Source organism: Hippocampus comes, unplaced genomic scaffold (assembly GCF_001891065.2).
Source record: "Hippocampus comes isolate QL1 unplaced genomic scaffold, H_comes_QL1_v1.1 scaffold36, whole genome shotgun sequence".
Classification (NCBI taxonomy): Eukaryota; Metazoa; Chordata; class Actinopteri; order Syngnathiformes; family Syngnathidae; genus Hippocampus; species Hippocampus comes.
In genome coordinates, this window is record NW_017805695.1 from 4,756,199 (window position 1) to 4,778,180 (window position 21,982).

Genomic DNA, 21,982 nt, shown 5'->3' on the forward strand with positions numbered 1-21,982 from the left:
TTTGGGGGGCGGTCCCCGCCCGGGGGGCCGTATGTTTGACATCCCTGTACTAGAGTATAAACATGGCTCGCAATAGTTAAGCAGCAAGTATGCTCACGCTGGTGCGAGCTGAGTGGTTCGAGGCTGCTAACGAGCTGCCAGACAGACAGTCTAATCATGTTGCCACAACATTTGTGAATGTCAGTGCTCTTCAACATGTGGGCGAGGGGTCGGGGTGGGGGGGTGGCTTGGCACAATTGGACAATCAATGGGAAAAGCAGTACAAGCATCCTGGCGACATGGGAGAGTGAGCAGTGGAACGACAGTTCAATGTTGTGCATCAATGGTCACTTTTGAAGCTTACCTGATTTGTAAATCACAACGCATCTACTGGCCCAATTGGAAAGATCATTGTGATGAATGTTTAAAAGAGAAGCCAAGCTACACTAACCAGATAAGAGCATATTTTTTTAATATTCTATTTCAGAAGAATGCGATTGCTAGTCTTCCATCCATCCATCCATTCATTTTCTGATCCTCTTTTCCTCACAAAGGTTGCGGGACGTGCTGGAGCCTATCCCAGCTTTCTTCGGGCAGTTGGTGGGGTAACCCCAGAACTGGTTGCCAACCAATTGCAGGGCACACATAGATGAACAACCATCAGCGCTCACACTCACATCTAGGGACAATTTAGAGTGTTTCATTAACCTGCCATGCATGTTTTTGGAATGTGGGAAGGAAACTGGAGTACCCGGAGAAAAGCCACGCAGGCACTGGGAGAACATGCAAACTCCACACAGGAAGGCCGAAGCCGGATATTTTCTTGATTTCTTTTGTGACAGTTTGATGTTATTACTTTGTTTTTCATTGTTAGTTATTGTATTTTGTCTAATTAATTATATACATGTAAATTACCTGAATTTGCTTGTGTCTGGCCAGAACCTCCTATTTCACTATTTGGTAAATTTCATACTTTTTAACAAATCTATACTACTAGTCAGTGTGCAATTTTTTTCCAAAATATCAACCAATCTCTAATGTTGAAAATGGCTCGCTCTATTTGACGATGCAATGTTAACAGTCGAACCAACATGTCGTTTTTCTTGTTTTTGGTTTTTTTTTAGGTCTCCTGAAAAGTGATGATTTTGGAGGTACGATGATTACGCCTGATGCTAGGGAAATGTTTCTCCCACTTCAGGCCTTGAAGTTCTCCAAGTGCATGAAAACATATCAACATCAAGCCCGTGTGCAGGTGTGTTGTTGACCACATTGAAGCATTTCTGTTGGATGTCTCGCCGAGTGACTCCCATGGTTAGTATGTTGAAGTTGAGCATTCAGTAGCAGTGTTGACAGGTCTAAATGAGATGAAAATGCATGAAAGTTCCCATTCTTGGACTGTGTTTGTGTACACTTGAAGGCACAAAGGCAGACATGCTCTAATAACTCAGAGAGAATTCTAATTACATCCTAGTGTCCCTCGCTCGTCCCAGGATTGACAGCGTGACCTCAAACTGCTGGCTCTTCTGACAATGAGAGCCTGTTAGAGTTGCCTGATGGTTTTATATGCTCCATGCACCAAAAACTCTTCTACATTGTCCGTTTGATGTCTTTGTGTGTGCTCTGCTCGGCAATGTACTATAGGATTGCTTTGTTTCAATGACTGAAGTTTGAGACAGGAAAAAAAAAAAAAGCAACGTTGTCATGGCGCTGGTACGCCCTTTGAGAGGTGAGAGCTGAGCCGTCACTCGGGATTACTTAAATCTCAGCAGGGCTTTGATAAGTGCTGACAGTCCCATATAGCTTTCACAAACTGGAGGAACATACTGGGCAGTACGTTTCCTTTTTCTGCCTTTGGTCTGCGTTTAGACTGACGGGATGGAAACAATTGCAAATGCACTTTTTCTACTTTTGTCCTCAGTTGCTTGGGGGTATATGCTCAGCTTTTGGCTTGAGGTAAAATGTTAAGGGTTAGTGCATGTTTGTGTTTCTTGTTTCAGTTTGCATTCTTAGTGTAGGGACAACAGTTTTATTGTTGCACATATGTACTGTATACAATTTAAACACAGCTTTTTGGTTTTTGCTCCTATTTCTGATGATCTGAACTCAAAGAAGACATTGTTTATGGACACTAAAGGTCTATTTCTCTTCAAATGCGATTATGCCTAATTTTGTGTGACTGCGCACTTCTCTTTTGCCAAGATAATACATCCTTTTTCACAGCTGTGGCATGTCAAAATGCCAGTGAGACAGAATGATTTTTACACAGTGTGATGTGTGCCTTAGTCTGCCCACAATGAAAGGCCACTCTAAAATGTGCAGTTTTTTTTTTTTTTTTTCATAGAGTGCAGTACCACACGTCACAGATTTTGAGGGAGTGTGCAATTAGCATGCTGGTTTGCCAGAATATCCACTTGAGTTGTTGCCCATGAATTACAATATAAGCGATCCCCGAAATACTTAATAATTTGCGACAGAGGCATTGCTCACACAACGGCAGCCAACCTCCAATAGCTTTCCCCATTCAGCTCAAAAGTTTATGCAATTTTTTACTGGGTCATTAGAGATGACATTAAGGACACCGTCCCAAAAACTCAGATTCTGCGATGAACAATGTTAAGGGGGGTATTAAGGCTAATAGTTGCCTGACAACACTTTCTCGCTTTTAAAAAGTATCTCTTGAAAGTCTTACAAAATTGGTCAGTGCAGCAAAACAGACAACTTGCATGCTCGATCCGCTGTTTGAGTTCATCCCATGAGAAATGGGAGCAAAAACAAGAGCAAAAACAAGTGCTACATTTCTATTCTTCTTGATTGTACAATGCCTTTACATTGAGGAGGATTCATGAATGAAGAAAAGCATTTCCATTCATAAAGATCTCTGTGTCCTTCCCAGCATGCATGGCTGTTTTACATGAGCTACAATCTTTGTAGTTTACATTCCTGTAACCAGGTAATGGATTGTGCTAAAAGACACCAAACTGGACTGACAAGGTTTTAGTCCGAGATGCACGCAATGCCCTATAATTTTCCAAGTCTTTGCATGCAAACACCTTTTTTCGGGGATTTTTTTTTTTTTTTTTTTTGCAATTATGGCAAACCTGTTTTCATGAGTTCTGAATAGCATGACTCCACCTCGGCTACAGTCTATTCTGAAGATGATTGTTGAGCGGTAAAATGAGCCGTCGGCGAGCTATTGTTACATCACAATCATTGCATGCAGCCGCTGTGCCACACAACTATGTTGCATGTGGCTTCTCACGAAAGATCATGCAAGGGAGCGGAGAGTATGCAGAGGTAGTACTATATCCATAAATGATCTCTTCGAGGGAGCTATTAAGAGATTGTTGCATCAGATAACCGTTGAGCTTGAGTGGAAATCAAGATTTTACTCCAATTCCTGGAAGAGTACATCACAGTGTGCAGATGTCAAGAGATAAACTAAGAAGCATGAACAAGTGGCGGAGAACTTTCATAAATGCAAACAATGAACATTAGGCAGTGATCCGCTGTAGTCGTGTAAATGAAATGAAATTAAAACTAAAAAATAAAATGAATTAAGAAAGAAGATGAGAGACAAGACATTGTCTTGTAGATTTAGACTGACAAGCTTGGTATTTTTTGACAGCTGTCAATTATGTGAATGTATTCTGCAGATGATTTTTTTTCCAGATACATTATCAGATGTCTCAAATGTTAACAAAGTAAATAAAAAAAGTAAATAAAAGTAGAGTGATATTCAGAACGGCAAACACATCCACTCGCTAGGTTGAACTGTGAACAACTGTGTTGGAAGTGTAGCGCCATACTTGTTTTTCCCCAACAACACTGCAGCAAAAGCATCAGTTTCTGTGATCAGCAGCATGACCCTTTTTTTTAATCATGAAGCCAGCGAATTCTTTGTGCAGCATAAAAACCAGAAGTAGTTCAGTAATTACAAATTTCACTGTCATGGTGTCTCTAGGTACAAGCGACCCAACTTATGAGTTTTGACAGAGCCATTGTTCTGACATTTTTTTTTTGTTTTGTTTTTACATTCAGGAAGAAATTTCACATATGAGTGCTGTATGTTGGCAGTGAACTCAACCCACTTCAGAAAAAGTAGAAGTTTGGCAGTTAGTGAACAAATCTTCCCCCTTGAAAAAAATTCTTCAAGCTGTTTATTGCCACTCCCAGTTGAAATTTACAGTCAAACTGAACCTAAAACAAAGAGGATTACACGTGCATTTAAAACAACCATATACAATAGATTTACCTTGAGTCTGTTTAGCTTAATGCTAGCGACCATTGCAAAACGCCATGAACAGGCTAATGTATAGAACTGTCTATTCCGTGTTGTGAAGCAACACCTGTAGACAGACAATATAAATATACTCACAGGCATTTATTCTCTAGCCTTTGCAAAACATGACAAATAACTCTTTGTCTGTGTGACACTTGTGAGGAGAAAGCAGATTAGAAAATGTAGGGATTCATTTTTGTTTAAAAACACACAAAACAATTCATAAGTAGCCATTCACTTCCAATACAATTCCTCTTTCCGTGTTTGTGCATCAGCTGTACGCTGTGTGTGTTTGTGAGGGCAGGGTTGGGTGCGGTGAGTCTTTCAGTTAATTGTGCGTTAGGTTCGAGTTAGTACATGTTTGAATATTTGCAAACACATTCAAACCAATATGTAACATATGTGCGAACGAATTGCTAAATGCTAACATTTCTTTCCTACAATGCCACAAGGGTACCCCCTGCCATTATGGGAAGAAATGCCAAACGGAAATCATGCACTGCAGACAGTTACTCATAAATAATGTTTGCTTGCTTAATTTTCAAACGTATAGGTATAATGTAGGCTATATGCTCCAAACATAGCATTTGTTTTACTTGCGCATGCGTGAATCGATAATACCCTGTGGCATTATGGGGAAAAATGCTTTTAGCATTTAGCCTAAATTTTATAAATATGTTTGACTATACTTTGTAAACACGTTTCAGTCAAAAATGTTGGCAATTCAATGCTTCCGTATGAACATGCTTGGCATGTGTATCATACTTTTATTGAAAAAAAACGAAAGAACATCTCAAGTTAGCGTAGTCATTAAATTTTCTCAGGCCCACACTTCGGTCAAGCCCCCTTTTTTGCCCGAGGAGAGAAAAAAATTCTGGCATTGTGCCTGATTAAGAAACTTTAACGGCCTCCGGGTTACATCAAAATACTTAAACATTAATCATGAGTGATGACTTTATGATGGAAAGGTTTCATTATTGCATGCCACAATACATTCTAGAAACTGGAAAGTGGTTATGATTCTTTCTTTGTTTTTCTATGAACATTGGACTCTTTCCAAAGGCATTGAACAAGTTACAGACAAGTTATATAGATACAAAATGGTACAGAAACGGTCCATTTCCTTGTTTGGACCATTTCTGTACATTTAATAACCATAAACAGTACTTAATTGTACGTAGGTTCAAATGGGAACACTACATGATACCTCGCAAAATGTGTACAGTACTTTGGACATCAAAAATGGACCTCCATAGTAAAAATTGCTGTTGACCAATGTAATCTTGGAAGCAAATATCTTCAGCTCAAGTCTGCTTTACTCATGGAAAATTTGTTGAGCAATTATCAATTTGCAGATAGAGTCATGTTCATTGTTTACGTGCATGTACTTGCCTCCTCCCTTTTTGCTTTCCTCTGGATGTAGCGACAAGCCATTGTTTTCATTTGTTTACTTGTTGCTAAATGACTTCAACGTGTGCTACTTTTATTCCTGCACCACTGCTTTCATGCAAGCTGTCACACAAGGTCATCAGTGGTATCAGCTAAATATTGTCTAGTAAACCAGGTCTACGCAGAATGACAAAGCTACAGTATAGCAATGAATACGGTAGTCACAATCAAGATGTGCAAAATTGTCAACATTTGGCAGAAATTGGCAAATCGGAATTATAAGTCAACTCTTTAGGAAGTTAACTGCAAGAAGGAAAATGCTAATTGAATGTTTTTTTTTTTTTTTTTTTTTATGTGGTCGATGCTGCCGATCTGAGGGAAGGAGCTGGAAGAGGTGGTGACCAGGATGTGGAGGGTCCAAGAGAATTATGCCTGCCCTTGTCTTAGTTCTTGCAGCATGCAAGTCTTCAGAAATGGTTAGGACTGGCATGTGAAACTGTCCGGTACAGTTGGAGTTTGTCCTTTGTGGCAGCGCCAAATCAGACTGTGATGGAAGAACACAGGACTGCGTTATAGAACTATTTCAACAGCTTCTGTGGCACGCCATGCTCCTCAGCAGCCGCAGGAACAATATCCTCTGCTGGGCCTTTTTCAGGACAAAGCTGATGTTGAGAGACGTAATTCCCGGAAACTTCTCTACGGCGAAGGATGTTTCCTGAAGTCCACGATGATCTCAATAGTCCTGAGTGTGCGCAAGACATTTGATGGAACCTCATCCAGCCATCCCTTGAGGACTTTGTTTGTGCTGGGGCACAGTCGTGTTGGAACAAGTTGGACTCATAAAATTCCAAAATAAATACTAATTGCCTTTACTGATTAAGATCAAAGTGACCTTTTAACAATAATAATGATGTCATCATTCTCCCCTGCTTTCCCAGTATGTTGGTATTTCCAACAAAATAATGCCAAAGAAACAAATCCTGAGTTTCCTGGAGATTCAGCCTCATCATACAGACTTACTACAAAAACTTGTTAAGTGATACATGTCTTGAGAGAGACAATCCAGTGGTAGTATTAGGCAATAAGACACAATAATTATCTGTGTTCCAAACACACTGTTCTGCTTGCTAGACAATTTGACTCATGGAGTTTATTCCAGGAATGCAACTATAGTTTGCGTCACCATTTGCTTTCAACACACTTTGGAAAACCATGACTTGTTACCTCAACTTACTCATCACCAGATGTCTTACTCACCGAAAATGACCTGAAATTTTTCTTAACTCGGTATTTGTACCCTCAGGTTACTTCTGAGATCACTGATAGGAATAGTGAGAAGTAATAGTAGATGTTGATGTAAGATGAATGCAGAATTTTACTGCAGCGCCGGATCATAAGTGTGTGCTGAAAGGACTCTTAAAGTGTTGAAATTAACACTCTGATGAAATTATTGAAACTGTGTAACTTCAAAATGCTTTGGAAGTCGAATGCTCAAGCTAAATTCTCTGGAAATCATTCCTCAAACGTTCCACAATAACAGTAATGCTACCGAATACTAAAGTGTCCCATCACCCCAAAAAACACCAACAATTTTGGGATGCGCTTGTAAGAGGGTAAATAGCCATATTGTTCTGTATTTTTTTAAAAAAAACACATTGATACACAATAAAAATAAATATTTGTTTCCATTTGAATTTCAACAACTTAATCTTCTTCTCGTGACTGGTGACGGCTCATTTGTGACTTCAAACTGCTTTAAGAAAGATTTTGTGATGGCAAGTTTGATGATATAATGGATTTGTTTTTTTTTTTAACTGCAATTGATTTTAATGGGTGCGGAGTTCATGGGTTTGAATCCGTTCCCACGCTTCCTGTGTGGCATTTGAATGTTCTCCCCATGCCTGTGTGGGTTTTCTCCGGGTACTCTGGTTTCCTCCCACATTCCAAACACATGCATGGTAGGTTGATTGAACGGAGCAAACTGTCTCTTGGTATGCTTGTGAGCACGAATGGTTGTTTGTCTATGTGTGTGCCCTGCGATGAGCCCATTCATATTTATTTAAGTTCTGTGATTGGCTGGCAGCCGGTTCAGGGTGTACACCGCCTACTGTCCGAAGACAGCTGGGATAGGCGCCACCACACTCGCGACCCTCGGATCAGATAATGCAGGGGTGTCCAAACATATTCGTGTGAGGGCCGCATTCATAAAAATGCAAGGCTGCAAGGGCCATTTCACTTGAAAATTCTTCAACTTTAATTCATCAAACACGCTAAAATCAGTCAAGCAAGCAATGATACACGGGACAACTTCGTTTCAATATACCCCGTTTACAACATTTTCGCCACTATAGTGTTTACATTTCAAAGTTCCGATTTTAGGTAATTCATTTTCCATTTGCCAATTCTGCTTACAACGAACAACTCTATCACGTAAACATCATTATAACAACCAGATTTTCCCCACAAAATAGTGAAAAGCTCTTTGTTACAACGAACCGTGGGAAGCTAACTGCCGCCGCGACCTTGCTCATGAAGAAAATGTACAGTGTGGGATTCCCCTCCGTTTCTTAGCAACATTACCGCACAGCTCGTACATTAGTGTACTTTCATAGACATGGCGCGGTCCTGAGCACATGCTCTGAACACGTCTGATAAAAGGAAGGCTGTGAAGGCTGAAATTGTCTCTCCCTTTCGAAAGAAGGGAGCTCAGCCGAGACTTCAAATTGGCAAAGTCAATCATTTCGACAATCATCCATAATGGCAACAAAATCATGCCAGAGTTCGAGGCCAACAGATTGAAAGATGATCGTTAATGGCTTCGGGGCGCAATACATCCTGAATTGATGACAGTTGGCTTCATCGGCGGCACTGGCGGTTGCCTATGGCGGGTAACATTTGCTGACTGAATGTTTTCAAAGCTGAAGTAGGAACGCTACAGTTGTTTGTTTCATCTCTTATAAAATATGTTTTTCTTCACATACACATATTTGTTTATACTGTATAACATATTCATGTTTTTACATCAATAAATGTTCATACAGTATTATAAATCTTAGTTGGCGGTCATTTTATTGGAGATGGTGACAACAAACTACCGTTATAACGTACAGATTCATTATGTCCCTCGAGGTACGTTGTGACAAGGTTCGAGTGGATTGTTAACATTTTCAAGTTACTTTGGAAAACTGTGACATAGCAGTGTTCTGTTAAAGCTGATAAAGCAAATTGTTGAGGAGTTTTCAAGGTTTTATGTGTGGCCAACGGACCAGTATCGCACAAGACAGGGCCCACCCCTCCACTGAACAGTAGCTGAATGCCAGCTCCACATTCAGAACCAAAACCAGAGCAAATTGTAGTCAGCTTCAATTGTGAAACTTCGAAGTGGGCTGCACGGTGGGTGATCTCACAGTGAAGCGACACAAGTAAGCAATAAAAACACATAACATCCATATGGAGTCATGTCTTATCTGGATCAATGTCAGACCTTCCACCTGGATGCCTTCTTCAAAGTTTAGCAACCGACACCGAGCATGTCATGTCATCTTCACATGGAAAATGTCAGCACCTGCGGCTGTCAGCATAACAGCTGAGGCCATCTGTTTTCTCCGCTGCCAGCGTCACTGCATCGTACATCCTGAACCAATCACACAGCTCAAAAAAAAACAAAAAAACAAAGGCTGGGTTACCTCGACCTCGGGCCTCACCCTGAGTAGTTGAGTCTGGTGGGGCAAAGAAAGTCAGACATGATAATCTGGGAATGTGCGGTAGTTAATTACAACTAGGTTGTGTCCTTTCAAATGACATTTCCGACACTTAAAAGTTGTATGTCAGATTACAATACCGCCACACTTAGGTGGGTATGACTTAATCAGACTGGATCATCTCATCTTTCAAAACATCCTTCCAAGACAAACCCATGCATTACGCAGTGGTGTCAAATTTTCCACACGGAAGTTCTATTAATACAGTAGATGCTCCAATGCTTACATGGAACAAAAAAAAGACACATAATTGCAATATAACCTATGAAAACAACCTTCCAGGAAATATTGTTGCTTTATTTTTCAACCATTCACGTAGAAGTGTTTGTGTAAAGCAGTTATGACACCGCATATGAGCGGACACTGTTAAACCTGTAAGAAATTGTACCCTGACCAACTTTTCAGTCAAAATGAATTTTCATGCGATGAAAGGTGAGTCTTTCTCTTGGAATTGGCAGAGAAAGTGGAAAAAGATATGTAGCACTTGGTGTTGCAGGATATATTGGTCGCTCAAAACGCACAGATGATGAAAAGTGGTTGAAATAGCAAATTGAAAGAGTGAGGCCAATACATTATTTTTGCTGTCAACTGTGAACATTTGGGTTTGACACCAAAAGAAAAACAAGCCATTCAACCTGGTATGTATGTCTGGATATGACATACAACTTTGTTTTTATTTTTAGCTTTATTGAACTAAACACTGCATTTTAACCCTTTCATGCACCCTATAAACTGATAACATGATAAGTTGTCCACTGTAGCAACCGCTATCCATGAAAGGGTTAATTGAGTGTCCTATTCCACTTGTTGAGTCAAACAATTAATGGTGCCAAATATCTAAGGTCAGTTTCATATTTTGCTTTTGCTTGTGAAGATTTAGTTAGCTGTGTAACCAACCTGAAAATCTGAGAGCTGGCTGTCAATGAAAACCAATCAAAGTGAAGAAAACATTAAATCTCTACCAGCTATTCCATAAACAGTCACCGAGGACACCACTGACTGCACACCACTGCACAGATATCGCTGTTGGTGAGGGAGAGGGGAGGCTTGCCACACACGTATGCACGACTTGGACCGGGCATGAAAATAGGGCCCCATATGTGAGCCTTCACCCAGTCATGTCCCAACTTGTTGTGCTTTGTCCTGTACAGGTCAGCCTAAAAAACACGGGGATATATGGCATACAGTGAAAGGACAAAAGAGATGTAGCATATGCACACATGTATATGGATCTCTCTCTCTCTCTCTCTCTCTCTCTCTCTCTCTTTCTCTCTCTCTCTCTCTCACACACACACACACACACACACACACACACACACATGCACACGCACACGCACACCCACACTCGCTGAATTGTAAAAAATAATGTTTTATCTGTGTAAAGCACTGTGTTGCATTTTAAATGGAGATGAAGTGCTATATAAATGAAATTCTGTTAGATTTTTATTTGCCTTTTTTGTATTCGTATGGGGGGAAAAAATTGTAAGACCTAGTTTGGATCTTTAATGCAGTTATATTTTTACCCACTGGCCATATCAATCGCAGTGCCGTGCTTTTTGGATTATAAATCGCAAATATAAATCGCACCAATCAAAAAATTGCACCATGAAGGAAAAAACAAACTCCAATTCCGATGAAGTTGGGGAAATTGTGTTCAACATAAATAAAAACAGAATACAAGGATTTGCAAATCATCTTCAACCTATAATCTACAAACACAAGATATTTAATGTTCAACGTGATTACCGTTGTTTTTAGCAAATAATAATTAACTTAGAATTTTATTGCTGCAAAACATTCCAAAAAAGCTGAGACAGGTGGCAAAGAAGACTGAGAATGTTGAGACTGCTCATCAAACACCTTTTTGGAACATCCCACAGGTGAACAGGAAGAGGTGGGTGCAATTATTGAAGGAGCTTCGCGGAATTGTTAAGTCATTCACAAGCAAAGATGGGGCGAGGTTCACCTCTTTGTGAACAACTGCGTGAGAAAATAGTCCAACAGTTTCAGGGACAATATTCCTCAATGTACAATTGCAAGGAAATTTGGGGTTTCACCGTTCAGAATATCATCAAAAGGTTCAGAGAATCTGGCGAAATCACTGCATGTAAGCGGTAAGGCCAAAAACCAACAGTGAATGCCCGTGACTTTCAATCCCTCACACGGCACTGCAGCAAAAACCTACCTACCTAAACACAGCCATCTCGTTATCTCTGCGTCCCGCGTCCTAAACGCATAGTTTTCCCGTCAGACGCATAGTTCCAAATAATGTGCGTTTTTGGGACGCAAGGAAATTTCTTAGTAAAAAAAAAAAAAACTACGGTAAATCTTTTTTTTTCCAGCAACGAACGCAGTTTGAATCACCGCCATTGTTGTTTTGATCTTGCGTTAAGTAATCTCACGTGACGAGATTTCCGTTCTCGCGAGACGAGATTGGCGAGATCGGCCTTCACTTCGTGGAAAGCTGACGATAGCCAAGCTGTGTAACGTTAAAACAAGTGTGCCGAAAAAGTGTTGCGAAAGTTTATTGCGCAGATATGAACTCAAAGACTGAACCATGGGATGAAATAAGAACCTATTTCTCTGCAAATCTTGTATGCCTGAATTATTTAAATTTTTGCAGCATTTGTTTCGAAGAAATAAACCTATTATCAATGTATATTGTTGTTGTTTGTGTTATTATCATATGCAATTGAATAAGTAGACCATTTCAGAATTCGAAATCTGGGACTCTCTAAATGCATAATGGGACTCATACTTTTCTGATCAGTGAGTCCCTGGGACTCGTAGGGCTCAAACTGTAAAATTATCACTGTAAACCTGAATTTTTATTTGTAATTTGTTGCTTCCCCAGACTGACAGGACATGACCCAGTCGCAACTTCATTGAAAGATTGTGCAATTTCCTAGTTTTCCTAAATATAAACTTCAAAAGGGATCATCTCGCTAATCTTACCACCCACCCAACCTCACTACTGTATGACAGCTCACCCCGCACGCCCCGTGCTGGTTCAGTGGCCGGTCAGGAGAATTCAGGTGTATCAGAAGGGGGTGGGGGATGGGGTGGGGGGAGAAGAGGCTTTTGTAATCCCTGAGAAACTGAGGGCCTAACCTATCACATTCTAACATTGTGAAATTCTAAAAGAACTTCAGAAGCATGTCCACTTTTGTTCAGGTCCAAAACCAAGTGGTGTCATTTTATGCGGTATAACATAAACAAGAAGAAAAACCCTTTCACAAATGTTACATAAGCATATCATTGGAGGAAAAAGTGTTTTGTAACCGCTTAAAGAGGCACCATCTTGCCCCAGATCATGTTGTTTTCGTTTGCGTGGACGACCAACGCGTGTGTGCGTGTGCATGCCTGCTCGTGTGTACGTGCTCATGTCTACGTGCATAAGTCTCCATAAGAGGCAAAGGTCGATGGGAGAATCGTGACAAAGACAACGCAGCTGAGTTCTTTTTCCATTCCAGATGGAGTTTATCTTCGAAACGTATTTATAGCAACCACAGACAGAGATGTGCCAGTGATTACCAACCGGGGAGAGATGATAATGGATGCCGGCCGCAAGATATTATCCAATATCATTTAAGTAGTCTGAAAATTATGAGTTAATATTATGTCATCTTCGCTGATCTATCTATGCCAGTAAAATAATAAGTCGTGGGTTTCTTTGAATATTTTTGTGGTATGCAAATTTATGTTTTATGTCATGTGCCCTTGCGTGAAAAATGGGTGCTGGCTCAGTAAAAGATGGGAAGCATGTTGGCAAGAATGGCCAAAATAAATATTGTACATCAAATTATCTCTTAGAAAGTGGCATTCACTGGTCAGTAACTGAAACACAATTGTGGCTGTTTTCCGTTCAGAAGTCGTTGAAGATCCGTTAGCTGAAGTCATATAGACTCACCTGTCTCAATGACTTATACTGAGAGCCGGAAATATCTATGACCTTCCCTGTTTATGCTCACATATACTGTACAACACCCACAGAGGCCCTCCCAGCCCCCTTAGTTACAAATTAAGCATTGTAACATGTTTATTATAAAAGAATGAACAGCACCTTTAACAATTCGATTGATGTGGGTGATTCATGGCTACCTGAGAAATAGTGCGTGACTGTGTTACCACCCACAAAGATAAAAGTATTCATGTTCCGTGTGTGCGGCACAGGTAATACGTGCGGCAAGCACGTCTGCCTTACAGTCAAACATCTGTGAATGTGTCGTATGATGAATGATTGATGGTGATCCGACCAGGATGTACCTCACCTTTTGCCCAAAGTCAGCTGAGATAAGTAAGCTCTGGCTCGCCCTTGACCCTGCACACGATACAGGAAGGTGGTAGGAAAGGTGTTCCTGCATAAGCTCGAACTTTCTTTGAATTCTCGTACAATTCCTTCACTTCATTTCAAATGCACTTTTTAGTTCCAGCATTTTGCACGCACTTATTTTTCACATCATTTTTAAGATTCAATTTTGAGCTTCGAGTTGCTGCACGCCTCCCCCTTAAGTAAGCTTAGTTCTCACCTCGCGTGCAAAAGGCAGGCGTTGTTTGTTCTGATCGACAGTAGCAAGTTAGACATCTCACACTGTTTCTTGGCTTAAATCTTATCTGTGGTATTTTTTTTAAAGGCCATGTGAAGCACTCACGCAAGCACCTGAGCGACACTCTAACGGATGATCTCAGGTAATGTGAGAAGAGCTTGTTGTGTTGGTTTGGGCGAGAAATAAGCTTTGTACGTAGTTGCGTGTGAACCGCTGGCTAGTTGCCATAGGAGAGAATGAATTGGTTGCGTAAGAACTCAAGTATGTTTGGATTTTGCACGACTGTGTCACAGATTGATAAGTTATAAGAACAAAATCATGTTTGTGAACATTAATATTGATTGATTGATTGATTGATTGATTGATTGATTGATTGATTGATATCCTGTGACCCCCGCCTATTGCCAAAGGGGGCTGGGATAGGCTCCAGCATGCCCACGACACTCGTGAGCTTTAGCGGATTAGAAAATGGATGGACGGATTTATATATATCTGATCAAATGCATACTGCTGTTTTCCTACTAGACGTTGACAATGCGTGTCAACGTCTAGTAGGAAAACAGTATCTAAATGCATTAAGAACAATCCAATAGAATACAATGCATCTTTATTTATATAGCACTTCCACAATATCTGCAGCTGTAAGAAAGCGCTTTACAGAACAGACTCTCCGTTCCGAGTACGCATCCTCTCTCCTCATCCTCAGCTCCAGCAGCTATCCATACAGCCGCACCAACACAGACTGTCCGACAGCGCTGACATCTTTGTTGAACAAAACGGGGCTGTGAAAAATGCTGCCCATTACAGGTGCAAAAAACACAAGTGCCCCTGGCCTAGGCTGTCAAGCAGTGACAGTCAAATAGCGCCGACATTCCCCACATCAAAGTCAGTGCTGGTACACGCGTGCTGCCAAGAAGGCGCAACCATCAAGGACAGATTCTCCTCCTTCGCCGAATGTTGTGGCCAAAATGCTAAAAACAGTCCACAACAAACAGCATATGACAAAAACAACAAAAAAGCAGAGCTCTTGAAATGTCTTACAGACGGCTGCCAACAATGGTGCCATCTTGAAACTAAATAACTTTATTAATTTTAATTATTATTCGAATAAAATCGAGCCGGCTTATTTTTCTGCATGATTTTTTTTTACATTTCTTTAATTAGATTTTTTTTTTAATCTGGTCTTGATGTACACGTTAAAAATCACAATATCAATACTACAATATTCAAAACCCATATCACACACACGCACGCACGCACGCACGCGCGCACGCACGCGCACGCACGCACACACACACACACACACACACACACACACAAACACACAAACACACACACAAACACACAAACACACACACACACACATACATAGCGGGCCAGATCTGTTTCCCGGGGCTTGACTTTGACACCTGTGGTGTAAACACTAACAACTAAGTGTTGTAATAACTTGCTGATTTAAAAAGGATGGTGGGATGTTAGAATTGAAGGTTGGATAATGGCCATTTTGGCTTATTAACGCCCTCAAGTGGATGTAAAATGAAAGTGCGATTTATTTACAAAAAAAAAACTACAATTCCCAGGTCAACTAGCGTCCATCCTATCACAGTTACTTCCGTAACTCACTGGAATTCTTCCGTGCTCCCTGTTTTGCCTCGCAATGGACGGTAACTCTGTAAAGGCTATATTATTTGACTTGGACAACACGCTCATTGAAACAAATCGGGCAGGCCATTTTGCGATACAAAAGGTGGTTTTCCTCTGCTAAAAGTGTATTTTTGTTTCAATGCCAAATGACTCCCAATCGAACTTGTGTTTTGGACCGGACGGGTTGCGTTCAGATTCAGACCATCGCGGTATCCCTCGCGGCCAAATAATTTAACTTCCTACTACTCTTTATTTTGTTCCCAATCATGAAGATGCCCTTTATCATTCTTGTTCCGATTGCCTGTCATTTAAATGTACAGGTTCTAGTGCATTGTTACATAGATAAGTATTAGTTTGCCAGTTTATCAGATGCTGCTGCTTTTTTTTTTTTAATGTTAATTAAAACATCACGTGATTGGGATTCTGTGGACCGATGATGAGTCTCATACGGAGGTCTAATTGTATGTTATGGTTATTGGATTATACAGTATTTAACTTTGAGCACTCCAAAAAAAAACATGTCTGGATACTTTTGTTGTTTACTTGCATGTTGTAATTAAAATGCTGTGCGTGACTTTTACAGACCTCTGAACTTTTGAAGACCTCACTGGCTATTGACGATGACACCATCACCAACATTTGTGATAAGTTCAAGCAGAAACTTATGCATGAGATGTTTGATCCAGCAGATGGCAGATCTATAGATGAGGTCCGAGTGGGTCACTGGGAAGACAGCATTAAGGAAAGTGTGGAGAGTCCTTCATCACACTCTCTGGCAGCTCAGTGCTACTATCTGTGGAAAAATAGTCGACTGGAGCTGCTTAGTCTGTCCCCTGAGGTAACAAGTCTTCTGAAACAACTTCGGAGGAAATACAAGCTGCTGCTCCTGACCAACGGCAATACTCAAACACAAAGGGAGAAAGTGGAGGCAGTCGGTTGTGAAAACTTTTTTGATAGGATTGTAGTGGGCGGAGATCATGCTGAGCAGAAACCCTTCCCCTCCATCTTCAGATTGTGTTTTGACTTGCTGCAGGTGGAACCCCAGGATTGCATAATGGTTGGAGACTCACTGGACACTGACATCCAGGGAGGGGTCAATGCACAAGTACGTGCTACAGTTTGGATCAACAGTGCAGGTGTTGCTCTGCCTCATGGTTCAGTGACACCTGACTATACGCTTTCTACCGTCTTGGACCTGGAAGACGTTTTGGCGCAACTAAATCAGTGACAACCACGGATATAAACATTTTATAAATTGACCAAATGTCAACCCCATATTTTGTCAAATGGCTTTTTTTTCCCCAAGGGTGTTCTGAAATATGAGAATAAAATGCATACCTACCGCTATCAATGTCATTGTGTCTTTTAAATGCCTTTGTCTGCCACAGTCAGTAAGTGGACAGCAAGTTCAACGTCGTCAATCCTATATTCTTAAAAATGACAACGCACACACACCTCTCACTTGTAAGCGTCATCATGGATTATGACGTCACGTTCATGATCACATGGCATGACATCATAGAGTGGTTATGGTGCTGGATGTGCTCTTCTTGACACAAGGAAACAGTACTAAACAGGATTTTTTTTTTTATTAAGATTTATTTTTTTAAATATAATATAAAAATCATAAAATGGCAATGGGTATCAACTCAAATATTCAACACTCACCAGCTGAAACTGGTAGGTGATTCTGCTCGTCGCATCCACTGTGAGCAAGTAATCAGTTTTGACTTTGACATGACCTTTGCATGCCCACTGTAATTGATAAGTCTATTGCAATTTGCAGATCAGAAGAAAAAAAGTAAATCGTTTGAAAAGCTACAGTCCAACATCCTGAGTAGTAAAACAAGTACCTACCTGGTTAAGGACTTAATTGGCGAAGGAAGCTTTGGTAAAGTTGCCCATTGTGTAAACTTAGGCACGTCGCAGAGCGTAGCCCTCAAAGTCCTTAAAACCAAGTCAAATGTGATATCCAAAATGGAGGTATAATATCCGACATCCACATGGAGTTGATTACCCAATGAAGTGTTTAGAGGTCACGCATTTGTTTCATTTTCTCCACAGATCAAAATACTTGAGATTGTCAGTGTTCTGGACCCGGTAAAAAAGAGCATTGTGAAGTTTATTGAAAACTTTGAGCATGAAGGGTATACGTGTTTGGCTTTTGAAATGCTAGACATGAGTCTTTTCGATTTTGTTGTCAAGAAACGGAAGAAGCCATTGTCTGTCAGTGAGATACGGCCGATTGCGCATCAGGTAAAGTGATCATTTAGTCATATCAGAGTTGTACTAAATATTACATTCCTTGAAATTGTTTGATTTGCACACATTTCAAATGCCCCTTTGAAATTTTGATGTGTTCAAGGATTACGTCTGTGTTTATTTCCTCCCCTCACCATGAAGTTGCTTACAGCCTTTGAGGCCCTGAAAGGTATCCGAATCATTCACGCAGACCTGAAGCCTGATAACATCATGCTGGTGAACCATTCATGTGAGCCCTTCAGGGTTAAATTAATAGATTTTGGCTGCTCCCTCCAGACCTCTGCAGTGACCCTTGGAATGACCATACAGCCTATGGGGTACCGGTAGGTTTCATTCCGCTCAGTTTGTGTCCATTGAACCTCTAAGGACCACATTCATGGTTGATTTGTCCGTATGATTTTAAGAAATTGACCGCATTCATGGTTGATTTGTCCGTATGATTTTAAGAAAAGTCATCCCATGGGAAATGGGAAATGAAGTATTCCATCCCAGGGTCAACCAAATTAACCTTTATAGGAACTTGAAGAGGAAGTCTCGGACAGGTTCATTCGGTTGCAAACAAATACAGCGTATTATAGGACGAGAAGCAGTCCAAACTCAGTTGAATGTTGAATGTTGAATTGCCTTTATTGTCATTACACGTTCGTGCAACGAGATTTCACTTAACAGGCCCGCTCTGCACAAGAAACATGAAAACAATGACGAACATGGGATACAGTGCAAAGGGCCTGTCGGTACTCGCTCACTCTGTCGTTTAAAAAAAAAACAATTGAGCTGAACAACATAATGCTAAGAGAATCAAAGCCATTGGTGCGGTTTGCATGTTATTGTACATGTTTAAACAACAAGTCATCTTTTTACTGTGTCAAAGAGGAAAATGCGCTTGGGAAGTTCCCTTGAAACGTACTTTGCTGTTGTCGGGTCAGTTCTGTTCATCTATCGATTTCTATTCCGCGAGTTCCCATTCGAGTCACAATTGGGCAGGAGTATTTCCAAGCTGATTTTGGCCTAGAGGCCATGTACAACCTCGAGTGGTCGCCAGTCAATCACAATTATCACTGCTGCCATCAGAGAGCAATGTTTCATTTTCCAATATTAAGAGTGTTTCACTCCCAAATCCATACAACATCCATCCATCCATTTTCAACACCGTTTAGCCCAAAGAGGGTCGCGGCAGTTGATGGAGCCTAACACAGCTGGCTTGGGGCGAAAGGCGGACTAAGCCCCAAAGTGGTCACCAGTCAGTCACAGGGCACATATAAAAATGATCAACCATACACACCCACTGAGTGTGAACCAATGCCACACTGCCCGCACACAAGTCAGGCGAGTGTACCACTACCCCATCAGCGATTCCATACAGCATATGTCGCTGTTTTTATTCTTGCGCCCACCGCTGACGAATGTTAGTGTAATGTGATTTGTTTTTTATGCATTTCGTTTGGCACGGATTCATTATTTACAGGATCACATCGACTTTGTGTGCATTCAACTTTAGAGGTTCCACTGGATCTATCTATTAACAAATTGTTCAAAATGAGATTCAAATGTACTTTTTTCTGCTGGTCCTGCAAACAGAGCACCTGAGGTCACCCTTGGCCTTCCAATCTCTGAGCAAGTGGACATGTGGGGTCTTGGCTGTGCTCTCACTTTCTTGCACATTGGCCATCACCTTTTTGCAACCAATTGCGAGTACCAGATGGTAAACAAGACAGAACGTGTCTCCTGTTATTACTGACATTCTGTAAAGCTATGAAGAGAATGACATCGAACATGCTTTTGTCCCCCAAGATGAAAACCATCATACAAATACGAGGGCAGCCAGCCGACTCGCTCCTCTTAGCAGGCAAATACAGCCAGAAGTATTTCACCCACTTAAACTTTGAACAGTGGAAGCTAAAGGTAGTTATGCAAAACGGTCTTGAATTTTAAACATCTGTTTGAAAATGATTTTTTGTTGTCCTAGACTCCAAATGAATATAAGCTTACGAATGGAGAAGAGACTAAAACATGGAAGATACGACTAAAATCTCTGGATGCCCTGAGAACTGTAAGTGGTCCATTTTTAAGAAAAAAACAACGAATGCAAGACTACTTGAATTTGAAGAACTCTTTTCCAAAATGCTGAATGATGTTGATGATGATTATTACTCATTATAAGAAAATTGACCCACATGTTTAACAAATACTACTTTGTAATTTTAGTCCATTCAAACAATTCATTGCCTCTGTTTGAAAAATGTTCAGTAAAAGATAACAGTGTCCTCACACAGTAGAAAGACATGGCAGGGTCCATTTTTATCAATCAGTTGTTCTCGTTTTAGAAAAGAGCTCATCATACTGTAGTCCATAACTGGATCAGCCATCTTTGTTTGACACTCAGCAGAGCCAAGAGGATGCAAAAGAGGTGCTCAGCGAATTTGAAGATCAGAATGAATTTGTTAGCTTTCTAAAAAGTCTTCTAAACATTCAAGCTGAGAGAAGAATTGCTCCGGCGGAGGCACTCAAACATCGCTATGTCTCTATGGCTCATCTGGTTCATGAGAGTCACACCAGCTCGTAGTAAGTCAATTAACCGTATTACATAGATGAAACATGAGGTGAACCCTGTCAGGTTTCATGAAGAGCTTGTGATATTTTTTTACACCTCTTCATGTTTCTCTTAGTTTAAAAATAAAGACTAGTGCAATGGAAATGTATTCATGTTGCATTGAATTTTAAACCAAGAGTGCCAACTAGAGAAGTCACAAGTGCTTCATGACGCTTCATTTGTCCATCGCTACAATGAGGCACTCTAATTCACAAAAGATAGCCCCTAAATGCATCATTGTGTCATAAAAACAACAACTTTTTCAGCAACTACTTTCTCAAAACTCAAAAGGAAATTGAGATTGTATATAGGCCTAAATGGCACCAATATGTAGTTTTTGTAGAGTAGCTTTTTCTCAAACCCATGACCTCTGCACTGTGAGGTAGATGTGCTCACCATTCACCACCGTGCCTCCCCGATTTCTCGCAATAATGAGGAAATAGATAAAGGTCAAGATGCAATGTCCCTTCCCGATAAATCTCTACCTCTTTAATTTTTCAAATAATCACTCAAACATTCCGAGAAAATAACCGGGGTGGGGGGGGGGGCACCACGGTGGTGACCCCTGGTGTAGAGAATTGGTGAATGGCTAAAAATACATTTGTATCAATTTCCATATTATTTTCCATCAAAGTACACAACAAAAAAGAATAAGATAAGAAAAGATAAGAAAACCTTTATTAGTCTCGCAATGGAGAAATTCCCAATTCACAGCAGCAAAGTTATGAAAGGAAGAAGTAGAACAACAAAATATAGGAGCTGCTGGAAAGGCAGCCACTCTCGCGGCGACTTCTAAGAAAAAGTATGGAAAATCAATCATGTTGAATGACAGAGGCAGCAAAATGATAGATTCTGGGGCCCTGTAGGCAATTACCTGTTGTGACCTCTCTGCCTCGAATGGTCATTGTTTCATCGTTGAAATATGTCGTTTGTTTCCAGGTTGCATTAGTGACTGGCTGCTCTTTTTCAGTGTGGACAACGCTTTTGATCAGATGCTGGTGTGCCCGATTGAAGGATTTGAAGAGGAGCTCATCTCAGACAGCGAGGATGACGACAGGCCTTCCTACAACCTCATTATGCACTCATCGTGCTCCTCTGATGGAACAGCAGACACGGGGCGTTGGAGCAGTAGTGACTCATCTAACAAAACATCAGGAGATGATGGACAAACTGAGGAGACTGCACTGGAGTCAGTACAGGCTGATGGACAAACCGACCAGAATGTACGAGAGAAGCACAACATTGAGAACATCCCGGTTTTTGTGTGCAGTGGTTGTGGAACCTTGTTTAGGAAGTAAATATCGACAACAGACTCATGAAGAAGAAAGTGTGTCCAATTAGTATTTGGTCTGGAAGCACATAACGGACACACTTTCCTGATTTCTTCGGGTGAACAAATTCCCACTGCCAGCATTTCTAGTTGCTTTTCCTTGTTTGTTTGTTTGTTTGTTTGTTTGTTTGTTTGTTTGTTTGTTTGTTTCCTCACTCAAAATCTGACAGGTCCTAAATGAGTAGAGACAACAGTACTGTA

At 40.7% G+C, this 21,982-nt stretch overlaps 2 protein-coding genes and 1 long non-coding RNA gene across 3 annotated transcripts in view; 2 read left to right on the top strand and 1 right to left on the bottom strand.

Moving 5' to 3' along the window:
- The window catches only part of LOC109523140 (uncharacterized), a 15,148-nt gene extending 4,039 nt beyond the window's left edge, over positions 1–11,109 (bottom strand). The window contains exons 1-2 of the long non-coding RNA XR_002169709.1: positions 11,028–11,109; positions 41–44 (exon numbers count right to left, since the gene is read on the bottom strand). This is a non-coding gene — a long non-coding RNA (uncharacterized LOC109523140). The remainder of the gene's footprint in view (positions 1–40; positions 45–11,027) is intronic.
- Positions 11,110–15,541: 4,432 nt separating this feature from the next.
- On the top strand, positions 15,542–16,946 carry nanp (N-acetylneuraminic acid phosphatase). Its single transcript, XM_019881860.1, has 2 exons — positions 15,542–15,702; positions 16,183–16,946. The coding sequence occupies exons 1-2, from the start codon at positions 15,613–15,615 to the stop codon at positions 16,825–16,827; spliced, it is 735 nt and encodes a 244-aa protein (XP_019737419.1). The 5' UTR covers positions 15,542–15,612; the 3' UTR covers positions 16,828–16,946.
- Positions 16,947–17,200: 254 nt separating this feature from the next.
- On the top strand, positions 17,201–21,778 carry LOC109523065 (homeodomain-interacting protein kinase 2-like). The gene is made up of 9 exons (XM_019881901.1): positions 17,201–17,279; positions 17,386–17,582; positions 17,664–17,855; positions 18,003–18,184; positions 19,440–19,563; positions 19,653–19,763; positions 19,828–19,911; positions 20,248–20,423; positions 21,422–21,778. Exons 1-9 carry the CDS (start codon positions 17,231–17,233, stop codon positions 21,747–21,749), a joined length of 1,443 nt encoding a protein of 480 aa, XP_019737460.1. The 5' UTR covers positions 17,201–17,230; the 3' UTR covers positions 21,750–21,778.
- The last annotated feature ends 204 nt before the right edge of the window (positions 21,779–21,982 follow it).

What these genes read in the sequence shown, in the direction of transcription:
- nanp (XM_019881860.1), top strand. Translation starts at nt 15,613, where the DNA reads ATGGACGGTAACTCTGTAAAGGCTATATTATTTGACTTGGACAACACG. An exon ending in GCCATTTTGCGATACAAAAG is followed by an intron (nt 15,703 to 16,182) that starts GTGGTTTTCCTC and finishes TGACTTTTACAG; the next exon opens with ACCTCTGAACTTTTGAAGAC.
- LOC109523065 (XM_019881901.1), top strand. Translation starts at nt 17,231, where the DNA reads ATGGCAATGGGTATCAACTCAAATATTCAACACTCACCAGCTGAAACT. An exon ending in ATACAGCCTATGGGGTACCG is followed by an intron (nt 18,185 to 19,439) that starts GTAGGTTTCATT and finishes TCCTGCAAACAG; the next exon opens with AGCACCTGAGGTCACCCTTG. An exon ending in TTGAACAGTGGAAGCTAAAG is followed by an intron (nt 19,764 to 19,827) that starts GTAGTTATGCAA and finishes TTGTTGTCCTAG; the next exon opens with ACTCCAAATGAATATAAGCT.